The sequence below is a fragment of the Myotis nattereri genome (assembly GCF_964212035.1).
Source record: "Myotis nattereri genome assembly, chromosome: 17".
NCBI lineage: Eukaryota > Metazoa > Chordata > Mammalia > Chiroptera > Vespertilionidae > Myotis > Myotis nattereri.
Genome location: NC_138092.1, coordinates 7591132 through 7614549, shown reverse-complemented (window position 1 = coordinate 7614549; position 23418 = coordinate 7591132). Strand labels below are relative to the sequence as shown.

The 23418-nt window shown below is 44.4% G+C and overlaps 1 protein-coding gene across 2 annotated transcripts in view; it reads left to right on the top strand.

Annotated features, from left to right (window-relative positions):
* The first annotated feature begins 2021 nt into the window (after window positions 1-2021).
* The window catches only part of RUNX1T1 (RUNX1 partner transcriptional co-repressor 1), a 144757-nt gene continuing 123360 nt past the window's right edge, over window positions 2022-23418 (top strand). The window contains exon 1 of one of the 2 annotated variants that reach the window (XM_081110883.1): window positions 2022-2115. In XM_081110883.1, the coding sequence (XP_080967009.1) occupies window positions 2088-2115 (28 nt within the window). In that variant the 5' untranslated portion in view covers window positions 2022-2087. Of the gene's footprint in view, window positions 2116-9867; window positions 10067-23418 lie in introns of those variants that run through there. The other variant, XM_081110884.1, reaches the window with a different exon arrangement.

The window sequence follows — 23418 nt, the reverse complement described above, 5'->3', positions numbered from 1 at the left end:
TCACTCCTGATTTAGATATCAGTTTATTAATTTTAAGGATAAATGTGTAGTTCCAGAATCCAAATTACTGGTTTTCAATTTGGGGGACAGAGAAAATAGTACAAGTAACAGGATAATAAAATATAAAAATATTTTTCTCTAAAAAAAAAAAAAAAAAAGGTGTTTTGACACAATTTCCTACACAATGGAGTTACAGTAGTGTACATACAATTTTATGTTTGAAGATTATTGATACTAAGATTTGCAAGGATAGAAAAAAATGAGCTGTACATGCAGACACTGCTACAGAATGTACAACTTGATAAGATTTGAGATTCAAATTAACTGCATCATAATATCAAATACCAAGACTTAACATTACAATTCATTAATCCAATCCATTATAATTCATTAGTCAAATGTCCCAAGGAGAGGGAAGAATGTACAATGAGTATTTTCTGGAAATGAATTGCTAAAAATTAGTGGAGTATGAAAAGACTTCAGAATTGGAAGCTCCAGCTGGGGTTAAAAGGATGGGGGAAGGGATATGAAATATTTGAAGAGCCATTTTTAAAATTAAAATCCAGGACCTTCTCATCGGTTCCCACTGTATAAGGCCAACTCTGACTCTGCCTTAAGTATTTTTTCCTTTGTAAAGAGGAGATTTGGAAACATGTACACAGGATATTTTGCACTGATTGAGGCCAGTTGGGAAAAAAAACAGGGTTTAGAGCAGGATTTCAAATTGTTGTCCTAAATATAATATCGTTTGTAGCAGTGGCACCATTCCATCATTTTCAAAGATGCCATTTTCCTCATTGCAAGCCATGATCTGATCATAGTTGACTTACATGTTAATATTTTCATTATCATTTAAGTACTTTTCTTTTTTTTTTTACTCTGTCTAAACAAATTATCAGTCCTGTTCACTCTGAGATTATTTACTCTGGAAATATCTGGAATTCTTTCACCCTATCTTGTCCTCTGGGGACGCCCCCCTCCTGAAGTATTGATATTCACGTGTGGGGGAGGGGAACACATCCAACAAAAAAAACGTCAGCTAGCAAGAGGCCCCTCTTCGCGGTAGTCTAGGGGAGAAGCAGAAAAACAAAGGGGGAAAAAAATAACTGTTTTCTCCAAGGCTATTATCTAATGCGAAAGCAAATAGTCTAAATCAGCTAACAGAAGGGGATTAGAGAGGAGATCTCAGCGAGCCTGGCTGCCTAGCAGAGCTGCCCCTCCAGCCAGGGCCACCGGCAGGGCGGCCGGGAGCGCTCGGGTCCAGATGGCCGGGGCGAGCGCTCATCTGGGGTGACTGCCGGGCGCCCGGGCCGGGGCGCAGGCGGCCTGGGGAGGCGTCTGCAGGGACCGCCCGCCCGCCGTCCAGCCCGCACGCGAGAGGGCGAGGCCGGCGGGAGGGAGGCCGCCCGCCGCCGCCAGCCGGGACTGCCATTGTTAACATATACTTGACCTCCGTGACCCCCGCCCGCCACAGCTGTCTCCCACCTCCACCTCCGCCGCCCCGCGCCCCGCCGGGAGCGCTCCTCGCGGCACCTGGTCGCGGCCGCGCCGCCGCCTCCCCCGAGTGCGGTGACGGCGCCCAGGGCGCGGGCGCGCGCGGCGGGGCTGGGGTGGGCGCTCCCCGCGCAGCGCGCGCGGTGCCCGCTCCCCGCCGGCGCCCGGCCGCCCCGCAGATAAATGCGGCGCCGGCCGCGAGCGTGAGCCAGGGCGGGCGAGGCCGGCGCAGACGCCGCCGGGGACCGTGGCGAGCCCCGCGCCCCGCATCGCCTGCGTCTGCCGCCGCCGCCGCCGCCGCGAGGCGGAGGGAGGGCGCGAGGGGGGCGCGCGCGGTGCGGAGCCCCGCCAGCCTGGGGCGCTGCGTGGAGGCGGCCTTGGCGGACGTCCAGACCCCGGGCTCGGGCACCGCAGCTCGCCGCGCGCGGGACCGGCGGCCGCGGGCGCTCGGCGGCGGGACCGGGCGGCCTCCCGGCGAGCGCGCGGGGGCCAGTGGCCGCGGGTCCGGCGGCCTCGGGAGGGAGGCGGCGCCGCGCCCCGCCGGCCGGCCGAGACGACGGGAAGTTTTATTGGCAGCTCGGGAGCCGTGGCGGATGGTGGGACTCTCCGGCCCTGTGCAGTGTAAGTGCCCGCGGGCGGCGGGCGGCGGGGCCGGGCCCCGGGCCATCGCTCCCCGGATTCCGATGGCCGGCCGCGGCGTGGGGGGGCCTCGGCGTGGGGGGGCCGCGGCGTGGGGGGACTCGGTCCGGAGCCCGCAGCTGGGCTGGGCTGTACTGTGCTGGCCGCTCCGCTCGGGTCGGACTACGCGGCGGGGGCGAGAGGAACAGCGCCGGCCACTCGGTCTGCGATGACACTGAACTTCACGGGGCGGCCAAGGATGCCATTTGCACTCTCAGGTTTCCCGACGGCCTTTCAGGAAGAATTTTGCTTCTCTCTCCGCGGTCACTCACGCTGTGTGAGCAGGACGATGACTCGTGGTCCCCCCAGTCCCCCCAGCGCCGGCCAAGCGACTGGACAGGGCGCCCATGGTGCGTTTTGGCAGGTGGCCCTAAACCCGCATCGTGGATTTTTTTTTTTTTTTGCGTTTGTTTGTTTTTACATCTGGGAAGGGAAAGGCTCGTTTAGGCGGTGGAAAACTTGGCTCTAGGAGCAGGAGAGCGAGTCTTAACTTTGAGACCCGGCTGCGACTAGGGTCGTGGTCCTGGCGGCGGCGCGGAGGCGCCTGCGCTGGTCGGGGAACTTCACCTTGTTGCTCCCACGCTTTTAGGGTCGTGAGCCCTTCGGGGGGCGGAAGGCAGCCCGGACCCGAGCACCTCCGGATCTGCGGGCTTCCCCGCGGGGCCGGGGGCTGCGTCGCTCCCGCCCAACCTCTGCGCCCTCGGGGCCCCGCCGCCCCGGCCCCGGGGGTGTTCCCGGTGCCAGCCCGGAGGCGGTGCCCACCCACCTCTCCGGAGCCGGAGCCGGAGCCCGGGGTTCTGCAGCTCCCGCCCCGAGGAGCCCGGGCGGGGAGCCTCGTCCGGGGGGATTGTTTTGATTTCCAGAAACCCGTCCGGCTGAGCCGCTGAACCCGGGGAGGAGCGCGCAGGGCCCCGCCGCCCCCCGCTCCCACTGCGAGCCCGGAGGACTGGGTGGATGGCGCACCCAGACCCCGCTCCCGGGCGGACCTGTCGCTGGTCCGGACGCCTCAATCCAATGCGGTCATCTCGGCACCGGCGCTTAAATTATTATTATTTTTTTTCCTTGGAAAGGGTGGGCAACCCTTGGGAAAGTTGGAGGACTGTGATGATGGGAAGCAGGATGCGAATCACGGTGGTTGCTAAAATTAACTGCCCTCCCACCCCACCCCCGCCCGCCTTTCAGTGCGGAGGATTCGGCAGGGGAACCTTGCAGTCCTGGGTCTCCTTATTCCTTGCAAAGCATAATGGAGACATCCTCGGAGCATAGCTTTCCTTCAAGATGGGGCACCTCAACTCCCAACGTGCCCCCAGGGGCCCGGCTGCTGCCTGCTGAGCGAGTCTGTAAAACGAGGCTTTCAGGAACAGCTAGTATCCCCCGTGGCAGACGAGTCCCCAAGGCCAGGGAGAGGCCACCCCAGACCAACTTCATGTGCTTCATGTTGCTCGGAGCCTCCCTGAATTTTTAACTTCCCTTCCCTTAATTAATCTGCCCGGGGTCTGTATATGAATGGCTGTCCGCAGCTGCTGCAAATTGATTTATCCCCCGATAAAGGTCGGGTTGCTGACCAAAGCATTTTCTTTTCTACCTTCTCCGTGAACTGAAATCTGTTTTACAGGGCTTCGCCCCTCCTGGTCTTCCTTTAAAACATCTGTAACGTTTTTAAGTGCGCTCAGTGGCTTTTATCATCATCCCCCCCTCCCTTTGCCTAGGACAGAGTGGAACTGGGTCTGTGCCCAGCGAGCCCACACTCACTAGAATACAAATTGACTGGCTTCTCTGTGATAAATGGTTTGTTAGTGTCGGGAGCCTCCTTTTAGTTTATGGCAGCGTTTTGCCTTGGCCATGTGAGATTCTGTTGTGCCCAGTTCCTCCCGTCACCCAGTTCCTTAGGAAACACGTTGACAAACTCCATTGTTTCTTAACCCAGAGTAGCCCCAACCTGGGTGTTTATATGTCAGCTGTGAGGTGTACAAACACAGGCAAATTCACAATTCTCTGATTTCCCTCCCCGCTTCTTTCCCTGTAAAATGTAGTCTAGTTTTCACATCCTGGGGGCTTTCAGATAACATAGATAGGGCTGTCTGATTTTTTTTTTCCTTCCTTTTATTTTACTGATTGCTATTTTTAAAGGGAGGTCTGACAGTCTTACCCAATATTAATCGTGGAACCTCAGTTTGACCCAGGTTGTTTTTGCAGCTAGAATGGATGTTGAGGAAGTTGAAGTCTATCATTTCTTTTCATGGGCTGCATTGAGCATTTGGTATTTCCTTGGTTTATTCTTTCAAAAGACAAAATTCCAAAAAAAAGGGAGTCAGGCTTATTTTGAGTGTATGAAAAGTGACTTTAAGATTATGCTAAGGGAGCGTCTTTATATTCAAAGGCTTTGTTTTAAGCATATATTTATTGCATATCATTTAAACAGCAGTCACCTTATTTGAAAAGCTAAGTATTGAGTGGGAGAATTTGACTATGTAGTTTCTCCAGTGGCCAGGCTCAGATCTAAAATAATCTGTGGCCCACTAACACCTGCTAATAATTTGATTTTTAAAATGATCCTTAAAGGACCTTTCTAATAAGCATTCTACTTGCCATCCAATGCAAACTGTACCATTAATTGCAAGTTGCTGGAAATAGTAGAATAGTATGTTTTGCAGCTACAGGACAGCAGCTTTTTAATCTTTTTACAGTTTTCCCTTTCTAAAGTAAAGTAAAATGTTGCTCTTGATGCTGGTATTTGATGATGAGTTGTCTCATTGAGGATGCTCGTCTAAATATTTGCAGATAAAAGAGCACTTCAAAATTGGCAGAGAACTACACAAATGTAAAGTATCATTATTATTTATTTTATTGTGAAAAAGAATCTTAGCAGAAAACAAAACACTCCCCCCCCCCCCCCATTGAAAAGGGATCACGAGAAAGCAATGCTTCTAATAGGAATACTGGGCAGTGGTTGTCAGTTCAGGACATTCTTCACTGTCAAATCCTGTTTCTCACTTCTTTGATGTGAACATCAGCTGACAGGCACTGAATGCAAAGCCTTCTTCATTGAGGTTTTAGGCAGGCAACATAGCCCTTCATAGTAAAGCAGTCTGAAAAATTGGCACCTGCAGGATTTGCATGTGAAAAAAAGCGCGTCGGTTGCATTTTACTGGAGTCTGTTACCGTAAGTTACATAAGTTCAGTGAGAAAAGATATTTATTTGTTGCTGTTTGGGCATTTGAACTTCTTTGTTTTACATGCAGCTTATTAACCATATAGTGTTCCATAGACTTTATTGTTAGCAGAAGAAGGGAGAAGTAGTGTCTGGCTTTCCAGAAGTTATTTAGTATGGAGTGGATTTATTTTTAACCATGTGCTTATTTATTACACAGTACACTCACATCCATAGTTCATGGCTAAAATGTACCTTAAAATGATGAACTCATACAACTTTCAGAATAATCTAGAAGAAGTTAAATAAACAGATAAGATTAGGTTGACATAAATATCTTTTGAAAAGAATCTAGCATTTTCAGTTAGATACTTGAATAACAAGTTAAAATCTATAAGAAGAAAATGAAATGTTTCATCCTTCGAAACCTCAGGAAAATGTTACGTTTCCTCCCACTTGACTTGTTAAAGTGCTTATCACTAAAATGCCTTTAAAAAATAGCATAGTGAACCCTATTTATGCAAAATAACTGTTAAGTCAACGAACACCTTTGTGAACTATTCCTGGGGACATTTTATTCAGCATACGTTATTATCTAAAGAGATACCTTCCAACCCCACTTTTTTTTTTACACCCATTAATATAAGAGTTCCTAAATAATGTTTAAAGAACAGTGAGCATTTTATTAAAGCAAACATTAGTTCAGTTTAATGGAGGTAATTGTGAGTGATAAGACAGAGCAGGTTATCTCTGTGTTGTTTAAACAGAAGGAGCTACTTTGCACCATTTCCAGTAGCCATCTGTGGAAGGGAAGGGTTTGCACCTGTCTGTCCACACTAATTATAGATTAGGGCCAAAGAAATGAAATTCGAGGAGGTTTTCAGCTAATGAAATCCATACTGATTTTATTGTAAATGTGTTTTATGTAAAGAGGGTGATGGTTGAGTTATGAGTGAATAAATCGCTATGTAGCTGCTAGGCACTTGGTTTCGAAGCACAATTCTGCTGCATTAACCTTTGATATTAAAAAAAAAAAAAAAAAAGACAAGCCACTTAAAGATGGATGCTAGCCTTTGTTTGACATCCACAGCAGCAATTTAGTGAGGAGCAGGCAGGTTCAGCGTGCAAGTTAAAAATGTGCTATGAAGCTGCTTACGTGTTAAGAACAGTCTAATATTTTGAAATGAAGATGATGTAGAAGGTTTAGGTTCTGTATTAACTTATGTACATTAAACATCCGAAAATTAGAAAGCCTTTTTTTCTTTTCTTTCTGTAGTTCAGTTTCACATAAATGAGGAATTAAAGTAAAATAAGTGAGGAATGCATTCCTCAATAAAAGGTCACATGGATGTCTACCACATCTGTTTATAGTAATTATGAACATAATTAACATAAGAATTACAAATGAAATAATGACAAGCTGAGCAATGAGATATTATGCCGTAATGGTCATATGCTGGAATTCTCACATTATAGCACACTAGAATTCACATACTCAAAGAAAGAAAGAAAATGCTAGATTTTTATCTGAATTAATGCTTCAAAACTTATCTGCCTGGGGCAGATGGACTTCTTGCTTTTATAGAAAGGCACCCTATTATTAAGACGAGAACTAGTTGCAATTAAGATTTCTAGTCACCAGCCTGGACTTTAAGACAGCTGTGATTATAGAAACCACTTTCTGTTGGACACTTATTCTGTGATTATAGCTCTTGATTGTTATATTGCTTTTTTAAAAATGGAAAGCTTTGCAGCAAAGTATTTGCTTTGGAAGAGAGTCATGGATTCTTCCCATTTGAGAATTGGTTGATCTTTTCTGTGAGTCAAAAGTCAATGAACAAACAAGGTTGTAATAGAAATACTGCACCTCTTACAAAATAAGAACATTGGCAAATCGGTTTTGCACACCTTTCTTCATGTCGTAAGTGTTTAGATGCTTTTAAAAGAAAAATATGTAAGCCTTTTCTGAGTTTGCAAGTACTGCATGGGTTTTGTTTGTTTTTTTAATAGCATATTTTTAAAGAACATGTAATGGAAAATTCACTGGACATTTGTAAATTGTATTTTTTTTTCTTCCTAGAGTTGCATTCGATTTACAGGCATTTGCATGTAGTCTGTGTCCAAATTGATCTACTGAAATATATATAATAAAGGGGAAAGTATGTGTGGTTGGATTTGGTTACTCTGAATGCAGTTTTGTATAACAACTAGGGAAAATGTGAGAGGTCACCTTTTATAAGAGCTGAAATGATATCCAGGAATCTGTTATTAAATTTAAAACACGGGAGAATGACAGAGTAGCCCATGTAGAGCTCACTCATTAGGGAATGTACCTGCCAGATGATTGACTTCCTACCCTCGCGCCCTCTCTAACTACTGAACCTGCCCACTTTCTGCGGGTTTTTGGAGAAGTATCACCTTTTACTCATCTCGGTGATGCCACGAGGTTGCCCAGGTTGTTGGGTTACTGGAGGGTTGTGGCAGACCCCCTTGTACCTGGCCTTCATTGCAAAGATTTTTCACACACGCCCTTCCCCCAGCTGTGCCCAGTTTGTTTCACTGTGCCTTACCTATCAAATTTCCCGTGATTCATTTGTCGGAGGTGGGGGGGGAGTGGGGGGTGGGAAGGGGAGGGAAGATCCACTACACATAACACTGTGTTTGGGTTGACCATGCTTCACCTCATTTTCTCAAGGACTTCTTCAAATTTGTCTCCTCTGTGAGGCCACGCTCTTGCTCATGTATGTTGTTTTTTTTCTTTCTCTACTCACTGGCCTTCCTCCTCTCAGCCCTACCATTTCTGTCCCTTTGTATGGAGACACCACACACCCCGTGTGTTATAACCCGAAGCGTCACTGTGTGCCATGAGCAGTTCTGCAGTTTACTGGCTATTTTATTCTGAACTCACACTTCCTACTGCAGCGAGAGCTTCTTAACACCACCACATACGCCCCCCCCCCAACCAATAAAGTAACCTTTTTCTAATTAATATATTTTTATGGGTTTCAGAGAGGAAGGGAGAGGGAGAGAGAGATAGAAACATCAATGATGAGACAGAATCGTTGATTGGCTGCCTCCTGCACGCCCCCTACTGGAATTGAGCCTGAAAAACCGGGCATGTGCCCTTGACCGGAATTGAACCCAGGACCCTTCCGTCCGCAGGTTGACACTCTATCCACTGAGCCACACCCGCTAGGGCTGAAGTAACCTTTTTGCTGCATTATCTGCACTCCATTAAGGATGTGATCAGGTGTTCAGATGGTCTGATGGGTGCCTTTACAAGTGAAAAGGGGCTGCTACGGGGCTGACCAGATGTGTCTCCTTCCTCACCCTGATGGGGTGGAGGATGAACTCTGGTCTGATGGGCAAGCCTTGGCCCTGCTTGGTCTCTGACGGTTTCTTGGGCCCTGGGTGGGTGAAGAGCTGGGAGGCAGCTCAGGCAGGGACTCGTTGCCTCCATTGCAAATTCCCACCCCGAGCATCTGTGTTGCGAGATGTACACATACGGACCCTCCTCCCCAGCAGTATCTGGAGGTGGAGCAGATGTCTCCAGGAGTCACCTGTAGCCACCAATCCTAGTGCTCCTTCTCATCACAGGAATACTCGCTACACACGTCCTGTGCTGGGATGCATTAAAGCAGAGAGGTTCAGTGTCTTGCCTGTGCCTGTCCCTGTCATGGGGGGATGTGCGTGCGCGCGCGCATGTAAGTGATTTAGGGGTGTTGGGGTCAGCAAAGAAAGAGGCAAGAACTCCCACTTGAGGTTGGTCTGGAAGGCTGTGTAATCGCGCTGAGCACTCAACTACGTTTGTTTTACAAACTGTGGCTATTTGGATGGAGGTAAGAAGGCAAATATGTCACTGATACACTCACCCTCTGACCTCGACAGAACCTCCAAAATGACCGTGGGCTAGCCGAGGAGCAGACATAGAGTTTGCTAGCCTGGACTCCCCCCCGTTCTCTCAGGTTAGGGGCAGATTTGGGAATGCAGGAGACCACCCGCCGTTCATTCTCACCCGGCCTTGGGTACCTCCATCCTACTTACTGCCCCCCCCCCCCTCCCCGCACCATCCTGGGGCCTGAAACCCTCCCCTTATTCCTTCAGGGTTTTTTTCTCTCTCCTGCAGCCTGTCTCTCCCCTCTCTCTCCTACTTTTCCTCTCTCTCCTGCTCTGTCTCACATGCACCCTCTGTTTATTTTCCTGCCTCCATCTGGGCCCTGCTGATATTGTAATCGCCCCGATGCACGTTGGCTCCTCTCCGCTCCCTCCTGCGCGCACACACTCACTCACACACAATGTGCCACCCTGACAAGCCTTTTACTTCTGATAAGCTCTGATGTGTGTTTAATGAATACAAAGCCACGGTCTGGGTGCCGCCTGGGCTGCCTTGCCTCTCTTGCGCTCCTTTGCCAGAAGGTAATCTCAGTGAGCGGGGAGGGGAGGCGAGCGGGGAGGTGGGAGGGGTGGGAAGGAGCGGGGTGGGGGGGGGGGAGCACGGAGAGGCTGATTTTCTCTTTCCCTCGCTCCCTTTCCAAATGATTCAGAAGTCGATAAGACCAGGGGAAGTGAAGATGTAACATGTTATCTGTCGCTCCTCTTAGCTGGCAGAGAGAATTTACATTTCAAGATTAGCAGAGGGAGAAAGAGAAATCTGCCTTTTGTTGTATGGGTGACGAGGAGACATCAGCCCTGGCCTGGCCGCTATCTCCCATCACCTCTGCTATCCCGACTGGACACACCGAGGTGAGATTACCAGAGAGCCTTATCTTGAATTGGGTTTAGGTTTGCCAGCCTGAATAGCTTTAAAGAGACTCTATAAAAGGGGGAACAATGGCTTATTTATTGACTGGACACCGAAGCCTTTAGATGAAGAGGGGAGAGAAAAAAAGCTTCTTAACAACTTGATTAGTTCATTTTTATTTTAAGGGGAGACCGTCTTCTAGGGCAAGGGAGGGCCAGAGAACTTCGGCAGGATTTGAATGACTTAAATGTCTGATTTCCTCTTCCCCTCCACCCCCTGCTTTCTCAGCAACCTTTCCCCCCTGCCCCCCTTATTTTAACAGGAGTTTCATTTATCCCTTATTTGGAGGATTGGCAAACTGAGGAAAAAAGGTGCAGGCTTTGGGAATTGACCATTTGTGTCTGATTTTATGTGACTTGGTTTGAAAGAGTGATGAATCGGTGCTAACGTACTTGAGTGAGCGAGAAAAGCTAACAAAGCCTACTTTTAATATGACGTTAGTTGATTTTCTAGTGTTGTTTCTACTTGGTCTAGAGAAAAAAGTCACTCTGAGCCTGTTAGGTAGACTGGGACTTTGGATTTGAACCCTGGACATTTTTCTTTGGAGTTAGTTTTTAAAAAGAATACAAAATGTTTTATTGATTCATGAGTGTATTTCCTAAAACTGTAATATCAACTTTGGAAGGTCCTCGAAATGGGTGGACATGGGAAAAAAAAAATGATTGTTTTGCCTCTTACCCCTTGTCAAGATAGGTGTTTTCCTAGATAAATGCAATCCAGTCTCTAAAAGCCTAATTACAATTTGTTTAAAGCTAGGGGGCATGTTTTCTTGTTGACAGCACAATCCTTTGGGTAAGACAATAGAGCCCCATTATTTCACTTCCAGTGACTGAACATATTGACATTTCAGGTTTGTTGTTGCCTCAGTGAGCATGGTGCAACGCTGGGATTCACAGGCCAACTGGCCAGAGTGGCACATACATTACCGCGTGCCACTTCTGCCTTCAGGTTACCTTGTCCCCCAGGCAGAATCCGAAGGGACAGCCTGGAATCTCTCCGAAGGGGCAGAGCTCTGTGGGCTGAGAGAGCAAGAGAGAGAGAGCACGTTGTTGGAGCATCTTTAATGTCACCCAGAACTGGGTGTTGCAGAGAACTGTGTGGAGCACTTTTATTTAGAAATCTCAGAAGCAGCCTAGATACCAATCTTGCATATTTTCCGTATAAATAACCATTTTCAAGATCGGCCTTTACTTTCTCTGGGGGTGTGTACAGTGGTTGGTCACACCGTGGAGATGTGTACCAGGGTGTGTGTGGGTGACGTCCAAGTCCAGGACGGCCAGACATCCCAGAACCTGCCAAATCTCTATCTGATAAAAGGCTGTGTAAGGCTCCTTCCAAAAGAGGAACTGACTTGACTGCTTGCTTCCTGTTTGCTTTTGGTGGGTGGAAATGGGGCAAAAGTAGGGTTACAGTCCTTATGGAAAATAATGCAATAATTAATAATATTACACGAGTAAACCCTGTGTTCCACATACCCACAGCTATCCACCTACCTTTGCTCCAACCTGCATGCATAGGCAGTCATGTGTGAAGATAAATATATGCATATTTGAAGCAGAGGCAGGGAAAATAAATTCGAAGTATTCCTTATTTTCTTAGTGTAATCTACTTTTTTATACACTCCGCTTACTGAGGCTCTGCATAAGAAAACAAAAAGTATTAGGCAGACATTGAGTCAAAGAAATGTGAATTGTACAAAAAGTGAATATGCAAAAACCTCAAAAAAGACATAACATATTTTTCGAAACCGCAATGGAAATATAAAGCTGTTATTCACAGGCCTTATACACAGCAATTTTTGCCATCAAGTAGGCAACCGATGCCCTTTACAGCGGTTAGAACAAAACTAGTCCTTTATACCATTTTCATGAAAATGTTAGGTTTCTATTTGATCAGCAGGTGCTTTTGAGATGAAAGCCATGTGTAAATTTTCAGGAGGCCAAAAGTGTCAATTCAGAAAAGGAAAGTGATAAGAGAAAATGCAATCAGTTTTCCTGTTTTCAATTTGTGCAGGATTTGAAGAGCTGTTTTGTTAAACTGCTACATCTGCTCCAATATGAATATTGAACTACTTCCACTAAAAATAACAACCTATAATTTGGAAGCCACTGCAGTCTTTTGTTAGTGAGTGGGTTATTAAAAAAAAAAGAAGAAAAAAAAACCACACACAACAAAACAAAAAACAAAAAGAGAAAAGAAAAAAAAAGACAATTTTCTTTTTTGACAATCTCTTGCCTAATGTGCATTTTCATTTGTTGGCACTTTTATCCTCAGCAGATAAATGGTATTATGTAATTAGAACCTCATCTTGTTTGACTATGAAAGTGGTTTCCATAGGTGAAAATCGGGTATTATAAAAGGGGTTTCATACAAATCAAAATTTATTTTTAAAAAGCCTGTTTAAATACAGTTATTTAAAATGAGATAGTTATTCCTTACATTTTCTAATAACACGTTTTTTAACTTACTGCTGACTATTATAACAAAGTTAACACTGTTCCTTTGCATACTGAGCATCCTGTGATTTATTTCACCTTTAATATACCTGTAAATGTAAGTTTAAACGAATCAGAGATTTTTTTTTTTACCTAACTGAGCTTTCAGAATAATATTTTTCATGCTTAAATAAAATGATTAAATTATGCTTGAGTGCCTGCATACAAAAGCTTTAGCTTCTATGGCACTGCTAATCAAATAAGTTTTATGGACAGGGAAAATACCACATTAGAGAAAAAATTAGATGCATTTCACTGGTGACATTTCTAGAAAAGACATGTTCTTTTTTAAATCAGCCAGAATTAATGAGGAAGAAAACTCTAACACATCTTAAATAATCAGTAAAAATAATACTGCATCCCTGTAATGAGAATGGCAGTGCAATCCATTTGAAGCTGGGCATAGAGAATTGAGGCCAGAAGACTGATAAAATTTGGATCAGGTTCAGTTTTCACTGCATCCACAATTGCAGTTGGGTTGACCTGTGTTTATAGTAGTAATGTGTCCAGGGTGAGATGTGATCACTGCATAGGATCAGCTAGAGCAGTGGTTCTCAACCTTCCTAATGCCACAACCCTTTAATACAGTTCCTCATGTTGTGGTGACCCCCAACCATAAAATTATTTTTGTTGCTACTTCATAACTGTAATTTTGCTACTGTTATGAATCGTAACGTAAATATCTGATATGCAGGATGTATTTTCATTGTTACAAATTGAACATAATTAAAGCATAGTGATTAATCACAAAACCAATATGTAATTACATATGTGTTTTCCGATGGTCTTAGGCGACCCCTGTGAAAGGGTTGTTCGACCCCCAAAGGGGTCGCGACCCACAGGTTGAGAACCGCTGAGCTAGAGGCTATGTAGCTTGTGGCTTCACACTTGGAATTTCCAGACACTCGCTACACAGATAAACACACAATATCTGCAGAATGGACTAAGGCAGCGGTTCTCAACCTGTAGGTCACGACACCTTTGGGGGTCGAATGACTCTTTCACAGGGGTCGCCTAAGACCATCGGAAAACACATATATAATTACATATTGTTTACTGTAGCAAAATTATAGTTATGAAGTAGCAACGAAAATAATTTTATGGTTGGGGGTCACTACAACATGAGGAACTGTATTAAAGGGTCGAGGCATTAGGAAGGTTGAGAACCACTGGGCTAAGGGGATGACAGACAATGTGACACATTAGCATACTGGATTAACACATGCAATGCTTCAGAAGAAGAGGTAGTTTAAAGAACAATACAGGGTGGGGCAAAAGTTGGTTTACATGAAACAGTTTATTCTTATATTATTATTGATTAATTATTGTCTAATTTTTCATAGTAACAGTTGTACACCTACTTTTGCCCCACTCTGTATGGAGTGTGTTCTTGCGATGACATCTAGGTAGCCAACCAAAGAATAATGCTTTGAAGGAGTTTCAGATTTGAAGCCACATTGTGGCATATTGTGCTAACACATCTTTCACTGACCTGGGTCGCCATGTGGCTATGTTCCCTGGTAAAGCCCCAAGGACTTTGCCACCCTGAAGAAATGGTGCCGAGTCATGTGTCAGTGTCAGGAAGTGTATTTCACAGGCACAGCCCCATCATTTGGTGTCTCCTCTAATGAGTGGGTTGTGCTGGAGCCATGCTCAGTGTTGAATCTTAGGACCTTAGATAGTGTCCACAGGGGAGAACTTCTTGGGACTCTTCAAAATGTTCACTCTTTATGATGTGATGTCCTGGCTCTGATTCAGACACGTACTTTGTTAATGTCCCCCTTCTTTGATAGTTCTAATTGAGATTACCTGTATAATGTTTGTTTGTTTTTTTGTCCTCACCAGAGGATATTTTCCCAATGATTTTTAGAGAGAGTGGAAGAGAGGGAAAGACAGAGAGAAATATTGATGTGAGAGAAACACATGGATTTGTTGCCCCCTACATGTGCCGGGGCGGGGGAGGAGCCTGCAACAGAGGTACATGCCCTTGACCGGAATCCAACTTGGGACCCTTTGGTCTGCAGGCTGACACTCTATCTACTGAACCAAGCCTGCTAGGGCGTGATGACCTGTGTAATGTAACTCAAGAAGAAATGAAGCAAGCATTTGTTTTTGTAATTTCATTTTGGTCAAGATATCAAAGAAAAGTTAGTATTTGGGTGAATGGGGCCTTTAGAATATGAATCTCGTTGAACATGGAGAAAGGGTATGAATATACAGTTTTCCCATTATTTGTCTAACAATCTAGGCATTTCTAAGTGCCTTAGGTAATGTGATTGACTAGCTTCATTAATCTTTTATCGCCTGGGGCACGTACTACTTCTGTGAGTGTGCTCCAAGCTTTCAAGGGCTGCCACCTAGTTGTTGGTCTTGGGAGAGAACAGAACTGCCAAATATTAGAGACCTACTATGAGCCTGGAGTTACTCCCCAACTCTCCCACCCCCCAACCAGGTCATCACTGATTTTAAGTAAATGCTTAACCAGCAGTTCACTCTCTTTATTTCAGAGAGCTCCAGCCCTCACTCCAAGACTTGCTGTAGTTGCTCTTCTGACCTGACCTTTTTTTGCCCTCATAAAAAACTGCAGTTTTCGTGTGTTCCCAAAATTGATTACCTACTTTGTTCCCAAATTTCTTGTTCTTTGAATACCTGGTTTAATATTCTCCTTAACAGCTATGATGTCTATACATCCATTGTTTTCTCTACCTGTGCCCTCATCCCCAACCTACGAAACAGACTTGGCTACTAGCTGATAGATATCGTAGGATACCCCCAAGTATATTCCAGTTTGTGTCCCTCCATATTTCCTAATCTCAGGTTTTTCCATTACTAAGTTCTGTTCCCTTGTCAAATACCACCTTCCCACACTTCACTGAATCTATGAGGAATGAGTCTGTTTCCTTTCTTGATCTGTCATTCAGCACCATGGACCTGTCTTCTGCCCAGTGTCCCTGGACCACAAGCTTGTCTTGATTTCAGCATCACCCAATTAGCTAGGCCCAACTTCTTGGTCACTTTTCAAGATAGAAAGAGAGGGATTCTGTACCATTTTGAGTTTGTAACTGTAGTCATACGTATAGTATCAAGCACTCTTTGTGTTACAAAAAGATGGACCTGGTATGTGTGCCTTTCTCTGACTAATAGGTGAACTGGGGTTCCCTTTTCAGTTTAGTCACTGACTTTTGCTGTGTGGCCAGAGGTGCATTCTAGCCCTCGGCTTCCCTCTTCAGTAGTGAAATGATGGGCAGACACAGTGATTAATAGGCTTCTCAACGTTAATATGTATGAGCCTATATAGGATACAGACTAGGCTTTCAGAAATTTCCCATGGTTAGGTGGATGAAAATAAATCCACATATATATTATTTTTAAATATATTTTTATTGACTTCAGAGAGGAAGGGAGAGGGAGAGAGATATAGAAACATCAGTGATGAGAGAGAGTCATTGACTGGCTGCCTCCTGCATGCTCCCTACTGGGGATAGGCCCTCAACCCGGGCATGTGCCCTTGACCAGAATCAAACATGGGACCCTTCAGTCCACAGGCTGACGCTCTATCCACTGAGCTAAAGTGGCTAGGGCCTTATTTATATTTTTAATTCTTAGCTGGGGGGACACTACTAGTCTCCATATAACTGGGAAATGAAATCAGTGTAGAACATTGCTGTCTTTCTACTGCTCTCCTTTGTAAAGAGTGGCATTGGGAGTAGGGAGCCATTTTTTTCCATAGCCATCCTGGACCTTAGATGATTGTCTGAAATGTTAGCTTGTTACTGTACCTTTTTCAGAGGTGAGTGCTGGAGGAATGAACCTGTTTATGCAATGAGAAGGAACAAAAGATTTTAGGTTTTTCTCAATAAAATAACTTTTATGCTTTTCCTTCATAGTTGCTGGATAGGATGAATTTGGTGCCTGGGGGCCGGTGTAATGGGTTGGGCTAAAGAATGGTGGTGATGGGTTGTGCTTATCATGCATTCACCGTATGCCACAGTCTCACGGTTTGGACTTAAGTCACTTACTTGGATATTTAGAAAATTGCCTCTTTAAGTCATTTTTTTGAGAGAATCTGGTAAGTAACAATTTATTTAAATGAATAAGGAACATTATCATTTGGCTAAGAATCAGTTCTTAAATAAGAAAGACTGGAAAATTGCCCTCTTGCATTGTCTGAAGAAAGTCTTCTAACGCTCCTAAAAAGAGTTAAAAGCCCACTTATTACCAATAACACTTTGATTTTGCACTTTTCTTTAGTTTGTAAAAAATATAGACATTATTAGAATTTTAATCCTAATTTGTGAATTTTTAAAAAAATGAATGTGGGCTGAATTTCTTTGCAATTTAGGAACTATTGCATTCTTATATTTGTGATTTGATCAAGTTGAGCACTTTGTCATCATCAGGATGGCAGTAGAAACATGTACTGTTTTTGCCCTAGCTGGTTTGGCTCAGCAGGTAGAGCGTCAGCCTGCAGACCAAAGGATCCAGGTTTGATTCTGGTCAAGGGCACATACCTTGGTTGTAGGCTCCTCCCTGGCCCTGGCCCTGGTCAGGGCTCATGCAGGAGGCAACCAATCGATGTGTGTATGTGTTTCTCTCACATCGATATTTCTCTGTCATTCCCTCTTCCCCTTTCCGTAAAAATTAATGGAAAAATATCCTCAGTTGACTATTAACAACAACAAAAGAAACTTCTCCTGTTCTTTAGGAATATCTACACTTAAAGTTATTTTCATCTGTCACTTAGAAATGACAGCCACAAGAATCAACTGTTGCTTCATGGGTTGTAGAATATTTTCTCATTGGCTTTCAAAGTTCGGTGGGAGGCCACATTGAACTTGTTTGCCATAAAGGAGAATGACTTAAAATAGTTGTGTGGTGAGCTTTTAGTTGGTACCTGAGTTGACTGGATTGACTATTGCATTAGAGAAAATGTTACCCTGAGATGTAATGGCAGGTTGTCTAAGGAAGCTCAACAGCTAGGAGCCACTAAAAATAAGAGGCAATCTTGCTGGAGCAGTGATCAGCTAGATGTGCCCAAGTCTGTTTGAGCACCAGGAGGGAAAGGCAGCTGTAAGGTGCTGTTACAGAGAGTGTTTCAGAGGTCCCTTTATTACACCTCGTGCACCTGGTGCCCAGGTAGGAGCTCAGAAAGATTTTGAAAAAGTAGGGAGATAATGGTACCAGCAAATGCTGACAGAAAGTCGCGGTGCAGGGAGTTAGCAGCGTTTGCAGAGAGCATTTCAAATGCACATTAGATTTGGCAAGCGGAATATCAAAGATTGGGAAGTCATCCCCCAGTGGATGTTGTAAGCAGGATGTAAGTTGTGCTTTAAATACAAAATCTGAGGAAGTTGGTTGGTCTGTTTGGTTAAAACAAGATGTACTATGCTCTCTTCCCTAACCTCAGGATATAGGAAGATGTGAGCTGCAAAGCAGGTTAGGGAAGACTGCTAGTTTATTTTCTGAATCTATGCATATGTTATGTACACAGTGATGAGCAAACACAGCTGGGAAGAACAGCAGATGATATTGGGACTGGAACTGTGGTGTTTATCAGACTGACATAGTAAACCTTTCCTGTGAAAGTGTCCTTTTTAAGTGAGTGTCAGGATTGGCTAACCTTTATCGTGTGTCAGACAAGTCTTCTTTACTACCCACCCCTTTGCCTACCTGTTACATATTTTCATTCTCATCTCTAGCCAGATTTATTTAGAAACAAGACTCATGTTTTTGACCTTTGGTGGGAAACATATGTGAACAGTGAATTCTTATCCCTTTGTTTAAATAAGGGTAGATAGGTCGGTTCAGGTCTAAATGGAAAGTAAATGTGATCCATCTCCATTGTCATGTCCAAGTCAAGCTTTGAGTTGGCTAGAGGGAGCAGATATTAAACATCAAAGGAAAAATATAAATGAAGGACAATAAAATAAGCAAATCACTAAGTTTAATTGGAATATTTTTAAAGAAAGGCATGTGCATTTTGGGTAGCCCTGGTAATGACACCTTTTAGAGTATCTGAAAGAAAATTGAAATTTTTAGTCTTGGCTGAAAACCTTTAGCAAATTAATAAATGTTTAATGAATTCCTACTATATCTAAAGCCATATTTTAGATGGAGACACCAAGCAGGTAGTAAGCTAAGTTCCCACTGAATGGTAAACCCACGCAGGACAAATTAAATATCTACACATGATCATAGGGTTTAATTACTTACCAGTTAAATTATACAGTAAATGAAATTTTAGAGGCTGGAGGGAGTTGGAGATTTAAGCTTGTCTTGAGACAGGTAGGATTTATCAAGGCAAAGTTATTGTAGTGGGGTTGTGGGCAGCCTAACTGTTTAATATGTTGTATTTATTTATTTTTGTGATCCAGTATTTTTTTAAAATATATTTTTATTGATTTCAGAGAGGAAGGGAGGAGGGACAGAGAGAGAGATAAACATCAATGATGAAAGAGAATCATGGATCAGCTGCCTCCTGCACGCCCCCTACTTCGGATTAGGCCCACAACCTGGGCATGTGCTCTTGACCAGAATCAAACCTGGGACCCTTCAGTCCACAGGCTGATGCTCTATCCACTGAGTAAAACTGGCTAGGGCTGTGATCCAATATTTTAAAAAATATTTTTAATTGAATTTATTGGGGTAACATTGGTTCATAAACCCAAACAGATTTCAAGTGTACGACTCAATAAAACATCATCTGAACACTGCGTCATGTGCCCATCACCCCAAGCAAAGTCTCTTTAGGTTCCCATTTGTGGTTTTGTTATAAAATCTGTCAGAATTGAATTTTTAATTTAATTAACCCCTCATCATTTATCCCCTCTCTGCCCTCTTCTGCCTCCATTCATCCCCTCCACCCCGCAAGAATCACCAGACGGTTGCTCATGTCCATGAGTTCTCTCTCTTTTTAAATTTTTTTTCTCAATGTCCCCCAACACCCCCCACCCCCCACCCCAAGCTGTCCGCCTGCTCTCCGTCTATGAGACTGTCTCCGTTCTGCTTGGTGGTTCAATTTGTTCATTAAATTCCACATATGCGTGAGATCATATAGTTCTTGTCTTTCTCCGACTGGCTCATTTTACACAACGGAATCCTACTCTGCCGTAAAAAAGGAAGGCATTTTTACCCTTTGTGACAGAATTTCATTTTTTGGAGACTTACGTTTTTCTGTTGTCAGTTGTGCTTGATAAAAATTAATCATAGGCCGTTATAAAGAACAACTTGTGGTGGTATGTCCAAGAAGTTGACAGTGGTAGTTTCTTGGGCAGAAGAAAGTGGGGCCTAGGCCTGAATGATTGTAAGGAGGGTTTTTGTTTACGTCACTTGGTCCTCTTGAGTCTTTTTGTGTGTCTGGTATCTGTTTCACTTACTGTAAGGCAGGAGACTGCGGCAACAGCCTGCGATGGGCGGGTTCTGCCCTCCTGGGGGGAAAATTGTGTTGCTCTATTAACTGCCAGAGGAGTGGAGTGGAGTGGTGGAAAGACCCAGCACCCAAGTGCTTTATGTCCTGTCGTATCTCTTCCTCCCCTCTCCTGCTTCACCTGGAAAGAATCCTCCTCTGGGTGGTAATGACATGACTTCCTAAGGTTGTCATGAGGATCCCACGAGATACGTGTGAAGCATAACTTTCAGTCAAGACTTACTTGCTTATTCTCAGTGTCCCACGTGGCCTCTTTGGAATTATCCCCCATTCTCTTCATTCAGCAAATACTTAATGCAGAGTCTGGGGGACATAGAGATGTTCAAGATAGACAACACTGCCCATTTGCTAGAGTTTTCTCACCTCAGCCTTAATTAAGACCCTTTCCTGAAGGGATCCCACTATATCCTCCCCCAAGTCTATAACAAAACTACTCTCTGAAGCCTTCATGACCTCTCTTCCTCAGAAATAGGACTTATCAAATAGGACTTACCGCATCCAACGTTTGCTACCATCCATATGATTCAGACTTCTCTTCTGGTTTGTAGGAGTCTAGAACAACTGGGGTACTATTGGATATTTTTAAAAATATTTGTTGATCGCTCCTGCCTTGAACTCAAGCTGCTTACCTCATACTGTTCTGAAATCTTCCCTGGCTAAGATGGAAATGAAAATTTGGTTCCAAGAACATGTTTCTTTTTCAGTCTCTTCCCACCTTGGTCCCCTGTCTGTGTTTTCTCTTACGGAATATACAATGTATTGCTGTCATATTTTGGCATGTACCTTTCAGCAACCCAAACAAACAAGCAAACAAAAAACACCCCCATGGACAGAATTAGCCCTGGGCACACTGGGCACATCTTAACTAGTTCTGTGTATTTATTTTTTTGCCCTGAAGTGTGCAGGTGAGACTTTGTAAAGTATGATCTCCCTGAAAATTGTAAGCAAAATATTGTGTGCCTTGGACACATTTATGAGTTGGCACTGTCCCTTTGATCAGGGACCCAGTGAGACTAAACACCAGCTTTGTGGCCCCCCGTTTTTCCTCTGCCAAAGGCCTCCAGGTCACCCCTTCCCTTCTCTCTTGGACAGACAGATCTGTTTTCTGGGCACCTCCCCGGGTGAGCACTGCCCCTCCAACACTGTCCTCTACCCCCTGTCTCCACTCCTTCCCCACCCAGCCTTGGCTTTTTGGACCCTGTGTGCGAGTCCCACGTGCTCAGCTGTCTGATGCACTAGTCTTCAAACCAGGGCTGGCCGTGGACAGCCTGACAGGCCATTTCGCCCCTAGGTCCTGTGACTCAGGAAACAGAAGTGGGTATACGGTCTCACTGTTAGCATTTCCATTTGAAGAGATGATTTCAAAAGGGCAGCGGCCTGCGGTTCAGACAGATGTGCAGGGAGAGGGCACATTCGAGGCCTTCATGGAAGCGCACATATTGTCTTACTTAATACTCACCTGGAAATGAGGTCATTTTGTAAATCACCCCTAGAGGATCCTTCAGTTGCCTTAGGTCACCCTGTACCAAACCAGTGTGTGTGTTGGGGTGGGGGTGGGTAGGGGACGACCTCTGAACCTAGATTTTTTTATTCCCAACTTCTCTGTTCCAGGGCTCCCTGCTGTTCTCCTGAAAGTCTTGAATCCTCCCACCTAGGAATTTTCCCCTCCTCAGCCACATAGACTGCAGGTGGGAACAGACTAAAGCAGCGGTTCTCAACCCGTGGGTCGCGACCCCTTTGGGGGTCGCTTAAGACCAGCGGAAAACACATATATAATTACATATTGTTTTTGTGATTAATCACTATGCTTTAATTATGTTCAATTTGTAACAATGAAAATACATCCTGCATATCAGATATTTACATGACGATTCATAACAGCAGCAAAATTACAGTGATGAAGTAGCAACGAAAATAATTTTATGGTTGGGGGGGGGTCACCACAACATGAGGAACTGTATTAAAGGGGCGTGGCATTAGGAAGGTTGAGAACCACTGGACTAAAGCCAAATGAAAAGTTATCAGGACTTCTCACTGCACTTATAAAAGTTACTGTTATTGCATTTTTACACGTTTCTGCAGGGGGGAGGGAAGGAGGAAAGAGAGGGAAGGAAGAGAGGTAGATATCAGCTGAGAAGGAGCAGCAGCAACCAGACCATGTTTACAGTTGGGACAATTGTCTGTCTTTTTGGGGGGGAGATGTGTGCCCATCAATCATGAATGCAGATTCTTTCGGAGTCCCATTTTTCTCTCATGTGGAAGATGCCGGCATGGAACAGATGCCTTTATTTAGAGAAACCAGTCTTCGGAAATAATTGGTTCTCTCTTCTCTTATCCCCTCACAGATGAAATTAGACGAGGAAAATAAAAATGTATGTCACAGAATATTAGGTTGTAGCTTTTTTTTTTTTTTTCTTCTGCAAAATGTTTAGGAGCTGCTGCTTAATCCCTCACATTTTGGTATTGTTGACTGATTTTTTTTTTTTTTTTTTTTATCGCTAATAGTATAGCTGTGACTTTAAGAAAGGAAAAGCTTAGGATTGCACTAGGTCATTTTTGAATAGTGACCTAATGCTTTTATTTTAATGCTTTAGACTATAATATTAGAATAGGCGCTGCCACCTTTCTACTACGAAATGATAGGAACCAAGCACGTGGATCAAAAGTACTTGAACTAGGGGCACTACAATAGGCACTTTATAAGTATTTTCTCTTATCTCCCTATCATCCTGGCAAGGTATTATTATCCTACTTTACAGATTTATTTTGAAGGTTAGAGGTGTGAAGTGACATGTCCAAGGTCAAATGGCTGATAAGTGTAAGAGCTGAGATTCCATTCCAGCCAGAGCACGCATGCAGGGGTCTCCGGTGTGGTCAGGGTGGGTAGGCTACCGCCATTTTAGGATCTCTTATTTCTTGAAAATTAAATTGTATATGTAACAGAGGAGATATTTAAGAGCTTTCCGCTATTTTTAATTGCTTGGTTTGTTAACTTATTGGTTATATACATTGTCGATTTGACTAAAAGTAAATCAGATTGGTCACTGTCTTCTTATTCTTCAAAATAATATTTGAGGCCCTAAATCCGTGGTCGGCAAACTGCGGCTCACGAGCCACATGCGGCTCTTTGGCCCCTTGAGTGTGGCTCTTCCACAAAATACCACGTGCAGGCGCGCGCGTACAGTGCGATTGAAACTTCGTGGCCCATGCGCAGAAGTCGGTTTTCGGCCTGGGCTGGTCTATTCTGAAGAAGTGCTGTTGATATTTGGCTCTGTTGACTAATGAGTTTGCCAACCACTGCCCTAGATGGTTTGGCTCAGTGGATAGAGCGTTGGTCTGAGGACTGAAGGGTCCCCATTCCGGTCAAGGGCAC